At 40.2% G+C, this 15,279-nt stretch overlaps 1 protein-coding gene across 1 annotated transcript in view; it reads left to right on the top strand.

The window, feature by feature from the left end:
• The window catches only part of LOC147683584 (V-type proton ATPase subunit B, brain isoform), a 191,221-nt gene that overhangs the window by 50,247 nt on the left and 125,695 nt on the right, over positions 1–15,279 (top strand). The window contains exons 5-9 of the mRNA XM_086943983.1: positions 853–930; positions 1,768–1,907; positions 2,152–2,253; positions 2,695–2,792; positions 9,901–10,024. Of these exons, the coding sequence (XP_086800109.1) occupies positions 853–930; positions 1,768–1,907; positions 2,152–2,253; positions 2,695–2,792; positions 9,901–10,024 (542 nt within the window). The remainder of the gene's footprint in view (positions 1–852; positions 931–1,767; positions 1,908–2,151; positions 2,254–2,694; positions 2,793–9,900; positions 10,025–15,279) is intronic.

Here is a 15,279-nt window from a genome sequence, read left to right as displayed (position 1 = left end):
CCTGTGCCTGCCACCGGGTGCAGGGATCTACAGGGTGGACACCATTGGTGCCCCTAGCACCCATGGGGGCCCTGCTGGGGACCCCCAAAAAACTGATTCCCAATGCCTTTCTCTGTCTGTACCACATGATTGCTAGCCAACACACGCTGAGGAGCGAACAATGCACTGCTTTCCTGCAGCTCAGTCGGTTACAAGTCCGCCTGTCGACTGAACCGCACCGTGACATTGTTATTCCCAGAAAAGGCGAAGGTGTAAGAAGCTGCCTTCATATTACAGAATTGAAATTGCATAGTACAGGTTTATTTCTTTTTCTTTTTGTGTAAATGGTTGAAATTCCGTTTTGTTTTTGTGTTGAGAAAAATGATTAAGAAGTAAAGAGAGAAAGAATAGTTCTTAACTGTATTTGGAGTTGGTACGTGATTATAGAAAGAAGCATAAATAAGACTAAGGGACTGACTACCTGCAAGTAGGAACTAATTTGTGTTTTCCCTAAAAAAATTTGTGCAGTATGTATTCCTCCCCATATGCTCTTTTTTTGTTACCTTGGCCAACATGTGGCAGGAGGATTAGGGCAAACCCCATTGTTTGAAAATGTCTGTGTCGGAAAGGCTGGCACAGAAATGCAGTGGGGAACTGTCATCGTATTTCCTAAGCCGGAAATAGGTGGACGTGGTATTACTGCAGGGTTTCCAAATGACGGACGGGCCCTATGAGCTGGTTTGATTGCTCCGACCGCCAGACCAGCTGACGGTCAAAGCCGTTCCACCCTGTATGCTAATCGGGCCCTTAGTATTTTTCAGTCTTTTTGAGTTCAGGGTGAGTTAATCCACTTTTTGTGTGTGCATTTTCTAGGTCGTGTTTTTAATGGATCCGGAAAGCCAATTGACAAAGGCCCTACTGTTCTAGCAGAAGATTATCTGGATATTATGGGTAAAGTTTTTATTGTTGTTCTGACTGCTTAATGTACAGAAGTTTATAAATCAATGAAAAGAACATTCCTACTAAAAAACTATCTTGGTTAAAGCTCAGCCTTTCTTTTTCAATTGCTAGTTTTTTTATTTGTTTTTGCATGTATTTAAATCAGTCAATTTAATTTTTATGGACATTAAACAGTCTGTTTACCTGATCATGTTTGATATTCCATTAGTGTATTTTCCTCAAACTGTGTTAAAAGTCTTGGACACAAGTCCTTGGAAGACTCTGGGAAATATGTCTAGCTGAGCAATAATTTGCTACCAAGGAACTTTGTTGGGTTTGATGACTTTCATATGCTCTTCAAGTCCCAGATGGTCCTCTGCTTGCTCTACTTCAGCTGACTTAACAGGAGGCTGTTGACTAAGTGGGTTTTAAATCCATTGAGATGGCCTCCTTACCTTTTACTGCTGTTCCTGATTACCTGCTGCAATCAAAGTAAATATGAGTGGGCTATCCCTGGTTAAGGCAATGTGAAATGTGTGCTTCAGCACTGCTCTGTGATTATTTTGAACAATTTAAGCAGTCTCCTATCGGATACTTTTGCTGGAACCTTAACAAGTAACACATAGTGCCCGGTTCTAATCAGCTCTTCCTATAACAGTGTGGATCTTCCTAAAGTATTCAAATTGGCTCCTCCGCATCTGTCCTGCTGTAGTCTTTGGTGTTCTTTGTCAGACAGGGTTGTCCTAATTCCCTGCTCTTTCTGTGAATAATGGCTGTGTTTTACAGGGGACCTTTGTAGTGGGCATACCAAATGTGGTTACAAATCCTCTCTATTTTTCACTTAACTAGGCCAACCAATCAACCCTCAGTGTCGAATTTACCCTGAAGAAATGATTCAAACTGGCATTTCTGCTATTGATGGCATGAACAGCATTGCTCGAGGCCAGAAAATACCAATCTTCTCTGCTGCTGGTTTACCTCATAATGAAGTGAGTACTTTTCTACTGAATTCGAGTTATCTGTGGGACCTTTATTGATATTTTTTCCTGCTATTTTTAAGATAACATTGAAGGGGCCAGGAATAGAGTAATTTCGCACCCATAGTCTCTCTGGAGACTTATATGCCCCAAATTAAGCTACTAGTGATTAAAAGGTTGAACTGAAAATAAAGACTTTGGTCTTGCTAAGTTTCTCTGATTGTTAAGTATTGCAAATTTTTATATCTTCCTATAGATTGCTGCCCAGATCTGTCGTCAGGCGGGGCTGGTTAAAAAATCTAAGGATGTTATGGATTACAGTGAAGACAACTTTGCTATCGTCTTTGCCGCAATGGGTGTAAGTATAAAAATAGAACTTTTTGGGGAAATAGCTCTGTATGTAAATCGTTGTCTTTTTAGTAACTGAAATTCATTTTAGCCTATACCAGTTGTACATTCTTAGCTTTTTCATATTTTATTTTGAAAGGTATTCTCCCCAGTGTTCTGACTTAAAGTGACCCAGGTATTGAATTTCGACAAGTAATTTCAGCTATCGAGAAGAAATAAGATTTTTATAGCATTGTAAAAAGCTGATGGGCTTGTTTTTGTACAACACCGCTGCATTGCACATGTAATCACTGAAGTATTTTGAATACTGATATTTGAAATGGAAAGGTTGGCAATATTGGAACTGATTGATACTCCATACGCTGGTGATGGTAATACTACTTAGAATGTGGCTTTCTTTCATCATCCACACAGGATGGATAGTGATGTTCCACAATGTGTTTTCTTCCAGGTGAATATGGAGACTGCTCGTTTTTTCAAGTCTGATTTTGAGGAAAATGGATCCATGGACAATGTGTGCCTCTTCCTGAACTTGGCTAATGACCCAACGTAAGTGTTTCTATCTACAGGGTGGTTCCAAAACATCAGCAAGAAAGCAGGAGACACGTTGGGGAAGAAAAGGAAGGAAGCTTCTTAATGCCATAGCTCCTATATAACATTAGCCACTGTATATTTCTCTAACGCTTGGTAAAATAATAACCTAGCACACTTCATATTGGAGAGATTATAATCTCAAGAGTCTTCAACACATTGTGGAATGGGGAGCTTAGTAGATTGAATAAATGTATATCTGCAACTAATTCATTTTACAAAAACATTTGAATATCCTGAATTCCATGGGTTTGGCAGTTATAAGGAGTGAACAGAATAGGGATGAAAGGGAGTACATCTGTTTCTTCTATACTTACGGAGCATATTCCATGATTGATTAAATTATAATGAGCAGTGCCCTTGTACCTTTAGTCCAAAAGACTAGTATTGGACTGATGATTTTACTGATGAATAATGAAGGTCAGAGGCAAAAGTGAAGAAAGGTGTGAGTTGACCTATTCATCTATCCTTAGGAGGGGATCTGATGCTTTGGAAAGAAGCAGAGGCACATATCAAATAATATTTTAAACTAAGTTAGGATGCATTTATTGCCATGTTTTATGTCTAGAATGCATTTACAGCAGTTATACAAGGTAAATTGATAGCTTTATTGACCAACCTTAAAAGACTAAGCTAGCTAGAAATGCAAAAACTAGAAGCTGATCTCAAGGAGATGAACCCATTGTATAATTTATCACCCTCCCTAGCTTTTCTAAGGAGAATTGCACCAAATTGACAGACAATTTAAAGAGAGAGATAGTTATCAGAAGGATTAGAATCGCTATTCTTAAGCAGCACTTGTATGAGCTTGAGTAATAAAGCTGGCACACAGATTTTCACTGGACAATTGAGAGGGCAGATGTGTGAGAAATGAATTCCAGCGCGGGATAAAACAATAAATGAGAATGTTCAAAAAAGAATTTATAAAGTCTCTCTGTAACGCAAAAATCCACTTTGAAGCAAACTTAATTGTCTGCAAAATTGATCATGGCTGGTTAGAATTTTCCCTATCGAGACTTAGATGGTGGAGGCACCCTTTTCAGAAGCAGTCAAGCGGACATTTCAAAACTAATAAAGCTCCAGGCAGATAGGCAGGTGAATTATATAAATCTTTTGCTACAGGGTTGATTCCCCAAATGTCTAAATTGTACCTTCATTTTGCTGAGTTGGGACCATTTACACTATCCTTATCAGGGAGGCCTCTATCAGTAATTTTTAAGCTTACAACTGGTGCCCATCAGTCCTCTTCATACTGGCCAATATTTCCTCTTCAAATCAATATTAAATTTTATACAAAACTTGTGGCCACTGTGCTTGAAACTAGACTTTAAGTGGCTGTTGGAGACAAACACATGATTATATGGCACTGTCAGAAAGGTATTTCAACTGGTCGAAAAAGATTGAAAACAAAAAAAGAGAGTGAGGGAGACAGTGATAGCATTCCTGGTTGATGTTGAAAAGTTTTGAAAAGGGTGGACTGGCCTGTTTGACACATGTCCGAATCGTGGTCTGGGTCTCAAATTCCTATCCATAATTGGGGCCAATTGCAGCTTTCTACTGACACAAAATTCGAGTTGGTAGGACAAATGGCACAAGGAGGGATTGTAGCCTCAAATTAAATTGTTCCCCATGAGTAAACGTATGTTTCCAATTGAGGAATCCGTAAGATTGCAATGTTCTCAACTCAGACATTGGATGCGCCGCCTTTCACCGAAGGAAATGGCAGTTCATGAGGACACGCTTAAGACATTTTTATCTTTACTACTTCGGGGGATGTTGTGTCCAAACTGTATTGCAGTGCAATATTACCCCCTGCCACAATCCTCACAGTGGACATGGAAAAAGAAGTTTAAAAGAGAAATTTCCCTGGAAGTGGAAAGTGTTGCTGAGAGACATTGGCATCAGTTCAGTGAGTCCTCTACATGTTCCTTTAAAGATGAAATTACTCTCCCTCCAGAATACCTCAGATGTACACGACAGTAAGACCTGACAGTTGGAGAGGATGCAGACAGAAATTAAGCAACCTGCATGTGTGATTGGGGTGCTTTAAGCTTTTGGATTTTTGCATAGGACTGTGTGCGGATAGCAAATAGGTCATTATTGTGTCCATGGCAAGTTGGCAATTGCTCTCCAATCTGAAAATAAGGCACCCTTTTGTTTGACTTAATGGCATTGGAGATCATAGCAGAAATTTGAAGCAACCTCAAAACTCTAGGTAGATTCAGTGCTGAGGGCCAAGCAGACACAGATTCTCCATATGCGGTAGAGCACTGGGTCTTCTTATTTAGGAGCATAGGTTATTCCGAATTCAGAATAGAGGTGCTTGGCCGATTAGACTAGTCGTCATAGAAGTGGATGTATTTTTATTGATATTATCCTATGGATATTGTGGTCTACAACTTCGGGGGAAACTGATAGTTTCTGTTTTTGAATGGTGTGCCGCTATCATTGTTGATGGTGGCTGGCTCTGTAATAATATATGTTTTGTTTTAGACCTGTATTTGTAATATCATGTCCTTATGTATTGCTTTTTCTATGGAAACAAGCATTGGCAAAGTCAATTGGTATAATCTATGCAAGAGCTATTGGCTTTGCTAACTTGTTTTTTAGCCATATTGTACACCAGCATGGCTAAAGGTTTGTGGTGTAGAGAAGAGTGGCGTGGAGTGTCGTAGAGTGAAGTGGAGTCGTATAGAGTGGAGTAGAAAGTCAGTGTGCCGTGGCATAGAGTGGAGAGGCATAGAGCGTCGTATCATTGACTGGACTAAAGTGTCATAGAGTGGAGTAGAGTGGAGTGGCCTAGAGGGTTATTGAATAGACGGCTGTGGAGTGGAGAATAATAGTTGATTTGTTTTGATTGTATGAAAATATTTTCCTCCACACTTCAGAAATATACAAAAATTCATTTGTACTTTTTAAATTCTGATATTTTCTGAAACATTTGCCCATTTCATTTAGAGACAATAACGTTTTGTTGTGTGCTAGAAAAATTACCATCCTACAACCTGTCCTCTGACATGAGTACACAGCAAGATTGTTACATTAATCCTCTTTGAAGTCGCAGGAACAAAAGTAAAACGCCACACTCCCTTGGAAGACACAGCCTGACGTTTGACCTCTGTCTTTGAATACAAAGCAAATGTGACAAGATAATGAAATTCAAAGGCCTCTTTACTGAAAGCAAGCACATATGAAAGAATACAAGGAGCAATAGTGAGCATGCTATGCTCTGTGGGAGGAACCAAGACATGTTGGACAGCTTAAAACAAATAAAGCCACCAAACAGAAAGCAAGTAACTGTGATTTCAAATTCCACAAAGTCCGTGGTAAGCAATGGGCAGAATGCATTCTTAGGGAAGATTTCAGAATGTCCCCAACATGTCTTTGCAAACCAGACAGCAGTGCTATTTTGTAGGCTTTGACCTAAAAATGCAATTTATTTAAAAAACAAATGTAGCTGCTACAGTATTTGGAGATAAAAGATTTGGCGGCGATATACAGACAAATTTAACTTATAGCAGTTCTGTAGATGGCAACAGAAACCGTTGAATTTTTTATGGGTTGTTACCCAAGTTAACTTAAACTTAAGGACATTCAGTGGTCACTGGATAACAGAATCCCAGTGTTGGAGTTTGAGATTACCAGCAGGTGAGTCTTTAAAAAAATTAAAAATTATAAAAATGAAACTAGGGACGACCATCCATAAAGGAGTCGCTTTGCAGCACGAGCATACATGGCTTACTCTGGGGATAAATTAATGAAAACTGCTGTGATTATGAGAAAGGTAATGGGCAAAATGGTTATGAGGTGAACTGTTGGTTGAAGGAAAGGCTGCTTTTTCTAGCACAGCTATTTTGTTTTTACCAATTCTGCCAGTAATGGCATAAATTTGAGGTCAAACGAGGACTCTGAAATGATTGCAATAGTTTGGAACACATCCTCCTCAACAACCTTTCCAGTATTTTGTCCAGCACAGACAAATAGGTTGGTGTTGGAGAAAGGGTAGAACACCTGCAGCAGCAGCCCTTCTCGACACACCAATAACCTCCAAATCGCTCGATTTTCAGTACATTGCTGCCAAGAAGTAGGCTGATGCAGACTTTCTGTTCAACTGAGGTTTAAAAATTAAGAGAAAAAAAACTGCCGTATTGGAGACCCTATTAAACCACTAAGGCAGTACCTAGGAGCCATCCAAGAGTGACAGAAGGCCATCACATTGGAAGCACTCTGTAACCACCAGGATATGTTAAATGAAGTCCCTCCAAGAAGTTGTGGAAAACCTACTCAGTGAAGTTATTGATAACTAAATAGAGACCACATAAGAGTAAGGGGTGTAAGTTCAGGGAACAAGGGAAGTAAGGCGGGATGGGCCAAGGCCCAAATAGGGAACACACTACAACCATACCCTCAAACCTGGACAACTTGGGTATATTTTTACATGAGGTCAGACGCTAATTTTGCTTCCATATTGCCACTCCTCACTCTTCCACCCACACACAAACTCTGGGGGTGAAATGTGTGTATTGGATTCTAGCGAATGGGACCAAAAGTAAATTTCCAAAAGGGTTAATTGGTGTTATTTGAGATATTTACTTGCCCCGATTATTCGGGGTTGAGGGATGCAACACCTGACTGGATTTGAATTCTTGAAAACATTTTATGAAAAAGCAATACAATGATGTCATTGCTGAAGATTCTTCCAGCTAGATATCTACAAAACTGGATGGTTTCTCACTGCTTATAAGATGCACAATTTCATATCTTGATCATCCCGAAATGCATGTTTGTTTAGGGAGTTTTAGGTTTTACAGTGGGAATAATCAGTTTTACAAAATGTACAGGGTGCTCATCTAAGAACTCATGATTCACATCGATCTGTGTATGGATAAGTTGCTGCTGAAGGCTTTTTCTTTTAACTAGATGGAGCATCTGCAGGTGACCTACAACCTGTTTTATGTAGGGTTTCCTGAAATATTCACTGAAGCTGCAGGTTATAGAGGGCTGTGCTGGTTGTCCACATGTAGGAAGGTATTTTTCTTAGCAGAGTGTGTGTCAGGTATTTGGGATATGATTCAATAAATCAAGCCTCAGTACTCTTAATGGTGCATCATTTCCTGCATTTGTAGGCATGATGGGGTCAATTTGTAATAATTCTGATTTCCTGACTCAAGGCTAATTATGAGGCCCACTGAATGGGCCTCATGAAATCTGGATTATCAGAGTCTCGCACATGCTTTAATGCTAGATAGTGCTTTAATGCTAGATCCATAGCTCCTTGTTGATGAAATACATAGACCAAGAAAGTCAGGAGCATGCACAGCATTTCACAGCTAGATAGTTGGGGGCGTTTTGCCCTTATTCCAAATCCTGTTACCTGAGCTGCTAGAGAAGTACTAGCCCTACAGAACCCCCAGTTTGGATGTATGTTTTCTGGTTCTCAATCAACAGCCTTCGAGTGACAGCTCACTTTGGAAGGTAGGTGCTATGAAGCTGTACCACACCTACAAGAAATGCACTTTGAAAGATTAGTCCCATCCAAAATCTTGGAACCAGTTTTGATTTTGAGTGGTTAGTTGGCCTGAACCTGGCTGGAAGCCAACTTTCACTGTTCTTGTGACCCTGTAAGTTATTTAGAGTTTTTACTTTGAAGAGCTCTGTACACCTTTTTAAAGAAAAGCAGAGGTCAGAGGCATAAAAATGCTTTCTATACGGTCAGAGTAGGCATACACCATATTATCAAAGAAGACTTGCTTCTTCTGCAATCTAAAATAGAGAGGACCAAGACCGTCTGGCAGAAGGAGTCCCTGTTTCAAGTCCATCTGAACTCTGCTACTGAACCTTACATTCTTGACAATTGTCTGAAGCAGAGAAGAGAGCCTGCTGCTCAGCCTGACCCTAAGATTCCCCAGAGTTCATTTGAGAAAGTCCTCTCTATAATATATAGAGGATGTGGTCTAATGGCTAGGGCAGTTGACCTCGAAGCTTGGGAACCGGGTTCCAGTCTCGGCAGGGACATTCGGCATCCTGTGATTCTGGGCAAATCGCTTTATCTCCCAGTGCCTAACAAAAAATGAATGTGTCGGCCTGTAACGCAACTGGTGCTCATGTATCGCTCTTTATACCTTCGGGTCCAGTTTGCACTATGTAAATCACTAAGTTCTGGCCCTGAAAAGCAGTCATCTGCCCGCAACATAATGTGTGACTGAGCTGCTGACCGTGTGCTGTTTGAGAAATCAGGCACTGAGTTTCAGCTAATGTAAGTTTTTAGCTCAACTGGTATCCTTGCTATCCACCTGTCAGTCTCCAACAGAAGTCAATGATGTATGAGCAGAATCTTATAAAGTTCTTATTAATTTGTTGGACCTACCTTACGTTGATTAGCAGTGTTATCTTACACAAAGTCTTCATCTTTAAAAAACGAAATAACACTGTCTGGAAAAACATTTTTGTAAGTGATACATGTGCTGAATGAAGGTTATTCTTACGCACAGCACCCTCTAAGAGTTGCCTTGCCTGTTGGATCTTACTATCCTTTGAAAGTCATAGCTGAAAATGAGGTACATTGTAGTTCATTCAGCTTGCAGGTGTATACGGCTTCATGTGGTTCCTTGAAAATATCAATACTTGGTGCAAAGATTGACAACTTGTCCATGAGTTCCAAGTCCCTCGAGAACTGTCTTGACATTAGTGGGGAAAGAATGTGGCCTAAGGGCTAGGGCAGTCTACTTTTGAGCTGGGGAACCGGGTTCGAGTCTCGGCAGGGAAGCTCAACATTCTGTAATTCCAGGCAAATCACTTAATCTCCAGTGCCTAACAAAAACGAATGTGTCCGTTTGTGACGTAGCTGGTGCTCCTGTACCTTTGGTCTAGTTTTCACTATATAAAAATCCACAAAAAATAAATAATTAGTAAAAAAATAATGATTATCCCACTGTCATAAGGTATTGTTACACAGCCTTCACATTTCCCACCTCTGTGGTCCTTGCTCTGTGTGTTCCCATCATGAATTGATTCACGTTTCAGGATTTACCCAGTAATTGACAGTTGGTTCCTGTCTGTATTGCAGCATTGAGCGGATCATCACACCCAGACTGGCTCTCACCACTGCCGAGTTCCTGGCATACCAGTGCGAGAAGCATGTGCTGGTGATTCTGACTGACATGAGTTCGTATGCGGAAGCTTTGCGAGAGGTACGTTTTCTTCTTTTGTTTCCATGTGCTGATTTTCTCTTCTGTGGTCTGTTTCAAGGAATTTGGGATGTTTGGTATGCATTCAAGTAGTCATGATAACTGTGGCTTATTAGACCCCTTCAGTGGAATTATGCAATGTTTGATCTTTCCTTGTGAGACAATTCAATTTGTGAATTCATTGATTTGCCCGATTAGTGTGGCTATTGTGGCTTGTGGCTTGTGGTGGACGCAAGACCTCTGTCAGTTTCCATGCTAAAACCACAGAACCATTCACAATCTCCTGCTGCAGTTTATCACATTTCATATTGACCACTGCTACTCTTTATTTTGCTCCACAACAATCAAAGCCAAATCAGAGAGGAAACTATGCTATTGTGTGTCATCCAGTTTCAAAGCTAGAATTCTGATTCTTAACCCCCCCGCTGTTCTTTGTAGTCTTTCCCAATGCTGGTTAGTTTTATTTTCTTGCACAGTAATGTTAATTATGTATTCTCACATTGAAGGACACTGCTAAATCGCCTGGTAGCATTTGATAATTTATTTCTGATAGTCTCTGAAGGCCCATGCCAGGGTGATTAGAAGTTTTCAGATTTTTTTGAGAGAGAGGCGATTCCAGAGGTAATGTTCCAGCACTGTCCATTATTTGTTATATTGCCTCATAAATCCAGATGGATGGGGTAGTTAAGTTTTGGAGCAGCATGCATACTTCAGTGTAGTTTGTACAGTATGATTTTGTTTAGGAGAGTCAGAGCTGGTATTGTGATTAAAACTGACACAGCTATTTCATTACACTTTAATTCCACTGTATTTGAACTTAAGCCATCGACATGAACGGTTTTATTGCTCATGGTCTCTTCTTTGATATTAAACAGTAGACAATCTCTGCCTTGTGTAGGATCCCAGAAAAATGTTACAGAAAATGTTCATAGCGAAATTAAAGGTAGCATTTTAAATTGCAATTAAAATTTGTCTCTAAACACTCTTGGTGGAGAAAATGTAGATTTCCCAATGGAAGCCTTATTAGACGCAGTGGGGGAAAATGTTTGCTCTCCGTATTCTTGAGAATCTTACTGACTAAGGTGTAGAGGAGAAAATTCTCCCCGTTGAGCACGCAGGGTTCAGGAAAAACCATTCCACCCTAGACAACATCAGTATGTTGAAACTAATAGAAGAGAACTAAACTGTATTGCACAGGACAAACGTCTATATGGTATTTATAGACTTTTCTATTGCTTTTGATAAGGTAGACCGGCCACTTCTCTGGAAAAACCTACATAAAATGGGGGTGCCTTCAACTCTTATCTTTAGTTATAGCCCTACACACGCAGACATGGTGTCCGGTACTAATGGGGGGGAATTCTGGGACCATCTTCAGTAATTTCTACAGAAAATGGTTTGAAACAAGTTTGCCTATTAGCACCTCTACTGTTCTCTTTATATGTAACCGGTTTACCGTATTTTTATTCCTTAATGGGAGGAGATGCCCAAAGATAGGTGGCCGCTCCTTTCCCTGCCCTAGGTACGCAGATGACATTGTAATTATGGACTTGATCCCTATTGGTTTGAACACAAAATTGTAACCACTGCAGAATTATACAACTGCACACTTTCTGTAGATTAATGTTTCAAAAAGCAAGGTTCTGATTAAACGTAAAATAGTAAAGTCTGTAATTTTTATTGGGGAATTGGTTCCGAAAAACTTGAGATTGTAGGTTCCTACCTCTATTTGGGGAAAGTTATTTCAAGTAGTGCAAGGATTATTCCCCACACTGAACATAGCTTGTGTAAAGCGGCATCACATGCAAATGTTTTACGCATGTTCTATAGCGCTATGGGTCGAAGACATTGTTCACATTTGCTTTTAGTTTTTAAAGCTAAAATTCCTCCCACCTTGTTATGCTATAGAATCCATTCCAGAAGGAGAATGGAGTATTTGGGATTTTGCAAATTACGCAATTTCAATAATCTTGTCCCAATAGCCTCAAGTAGGCTAGAATTTGGCTTGGTAAGTTCATTTATACAAGGTTTAGCTAGGGTAATACGTTGGGGTTACCAACTAAAGAACAGTGAGCCTTTTACAGTGAGGAGTTTTATGTGTCAGGAAACTTTTGCAGGGCAAATGTATAAACATTCTTTTTTTTGTGTGTGATTTTATTGGTCTTAGCACTGAATCATTTCCATGTAAAAGGACTTAGTGCTGTATTTTTCTCTCTCAGATTTGAAATCTTTCTTAAAGGTTTTAAGTGGCATAGTTAGTCACCAGATAGATGTCCGTATCTGTAGAGCAAGAGTCAGACTGGAAACCATAGTTAAGGCTTCCTCCCCGAGAGTTCCTCAGAAGTACCTTTCCTGGTATCTAAGCCACGATATTCGCCGGTGGCTCACCCACTGTCGCATGAACCTCTTACCATAAATGATTTAACTGTAAATTGGTCACTTAATAGGAAAGATGGAAAAATCGGTAACTTCTGTAATCCGGGTACCCAGAATCTTGATCATATCTTGTTAGTATGTCCAGCTCTGTCTTCGCTTACTTTCAGGTGGTTTCGCCCAATGTTCATTCAGAATGGCATTAAAAAAGTATCTTCTGCTCGAGAATTCTTGCTTTTTCCCAAAAATTAAACTGAGTGCATAAAACTTTTCAACTTTTTTAGGGAGTTTATGAACATATTTAAAATTTCCAAAATTATTCCTAGGGGTTGGTTGGCTGTGCATTTAACTAGTTTTCTTATAATATAGCCCCTAAAGCCCCGAGCTCTTATGTTCTTCTCGACCATTTGAGTCTATTTCTCACCCGTGGAAAATGTATACTTATGACTGCTGTTATCTCATTGCTATTTGCACATAACCAGGTTTTTATCTGTTTTAAATACATTCTAGGGGAAAAGATGTTGCTGCTTTTTGATGCACTTTATATAAAATATATGGTGCTGCTATGGTATGATTTTATTTTAAATTGCACTTGTATTTAATATATATATTTTTTTCTGTCACAGTATAGGCCGTAACTATGATTGCTGCTATGTTGTTGCTGCTATATGACGCACTTTATTTAATAATCTGTCATTATATGAAACTGCTTCCTTATGCTATTCTCTCAAATTGCACATGCTTTATAATTGTTTTTCTATTTTGTATTCCATTCCTACCGTGTCACCAGTTGTATTTTTTTACTGGTGGGCTCCCTTTGCTAACTAAAGGAGCCTCCTGAGCTGATTTTGAAAAACTCTGATATCTTTTCATGAACTAAATCTGTACAAAACGGTGCAGTGACGTAGATAAAATGGTTTTTAATTAAGTATTTTTTGTAAATATTGCTGGTATTTTTAATATGTCTTCTCAGTGCACGTCTTAAGTGGATCTCATTAGAGATCCAAATTCTTAATAAACCTATTGAATAGAGTAGAAAATCTGGATTTTATTAAAGACACGTCTAAGATTCTGATTGATGCATCTGCCTGTGGATTCATCACCTTTTGAAATATCCCAAAGCGCAGCATTCCACAGAAACTTTTCTCCTTGGCTCTCCATCTTCGATGAGAATGTCACTGTGGAAAGGCTCCACATGCGACACCACTTGATGTCATCCGAGCCATAAGAAGACCTCGCAGGCGTGTTGACGTCAGTTTCCTTTTTTCTGCGCTGCCGAAGTGTAACTGTTTTTTTCCCAAGGCTTGCGATTTCTGGGAGATTTCTTCTGTTCTATTGCTGCAACTTTGTAGCATCTGAAGAGGTCTCCTCCTAGGAAGTCAGGTTTCAAGCCGTACAGGGAATACGGAGGTCACATGTCCATCAACGTCTTTGGTGCTTGTATTCACATCACGACTTCTGGACATGTTCACCATGTAAGCAGATGAATCGGAAGGCTCTGATGGAAAGGGAGGCTAACTTGTTTATGGGTAAAGCTAAAAAAAACAAGAGGGGGTCGTAGTCGGCGGTCTCAGTGTCATGGTTCTCTGTGTCGTTCACCAAAGAATGTGTCTCTGAAGTCATTGTCTCTATGTCCTAGAGGTCGTCGTAGAGATGAGGTATCTCCAACACCATCCCCGTGGGTGTATCTGGCGCCGTCTTCAGCACCGACGGCACTAAGGCCTGTGACTTCACCTCCAGGGCCTGTGCTAAGAATCTCGACTCCACAGCCGGAGCCAGATTTGGTGCCTCCTTGTACGGCTCAAGAGCCCTTTAACACAGATCCGGCATATCCCGTGTTCCCAGCTCCGGGATCACTTCGTAAATGCTTTATTCAGCATTTTTTAAAGGACTGCAATTCCATCTGGTACGCCTGCGGGACCCATGGGTCAACTTGCTTATTATCTGGGATGATTTCCTCATTTTCCACAGGCACCTTTTTATGCCCTTTATGCCTAAAACTCTGTAAAATGATCTCCATTGGCGCCAAGACTGCTGAAGCTGTTGCCTTTTCAAGAGGGACGTGGCCCTTTGGATGAATCATCCCTGGTGCCGTCCTGATCCAGTTAATGCCTTAACCGGGTCCATTACCTGAGCCCTTGGATTGTAGTGCCGGCTCGGAAGTCACCAACATTGCTGATATCAAGAGGAAGTTTTTATAGAGCGGCTCCGAGGCTTTTGGAAGAGGCTGAATACCAGAAATAACATGAAGGGGCTGAAGAAGGAGACCTTGGGAATCCTAACTCCGATTTCGAAGGCCTGCAAAAGAGAAGTGGCTTGCATACCTCTCCTGAGTGGGAATTGGGGTCTCCTAAGGGTTTACCATCTCTTGAGGTGTCGTCCTACCATGTTGTAATTCACAAAGCTGTGGACTTGTTAGAATTGCTGCTCCTCGGCTGAACTGAAATCTAGCATCCTACCTGAGGTTCTCCATTCTTCAGCTTCTGCGTTGAAGCCGTTGTTGTCTTTCAAGGAGACTTTGACTGAACCTATTTTGGAAATCTGGAAGAAACCAATGTCTTTGGCTGCAGTCTCGAGGACAGTCCTCAAACCAAAAACTTTCACAGTATCTGAATTAATCACAAGTTCATAATTCTTTGTGGAGCAACCAAATTCTCACTCTACAACTGGCAAGTACAATTGGAACCAATTTCTCAAAAGGAGAGAGATGTGCAAGAAACCAACTTCTTATATAACAAATTTTTATTTACAGAACTGATATTTAAAAAAAATTATACATATTATAAATTTTTTGGTTGCTGTTGGAGTAAGACAGGGAAAGAAAGGAACGTGCAAGAAGAGTAGTGCTAGAAATAGAGTAACTGAGGGAAGGATTCCCAATAGTG

The sequence above is a fragment of the Lissotriton vulgaris genome, chromosome 11, assembly GCF_964263255.1.
Source record: "Lissotriton vulgaris chromosome 11, aLisVul1.2, whole genome shotgun sequence".
Taxonomy (NCBI): Eukaryota; Metazoa; Chordata; class Amphibia; order Caudata; family Salamandridae; genus Lissotriton; species Lissotriton vulgaris.
This window is presented reverse-complemented; position numbering and strand designations above follow the sequence as displayed.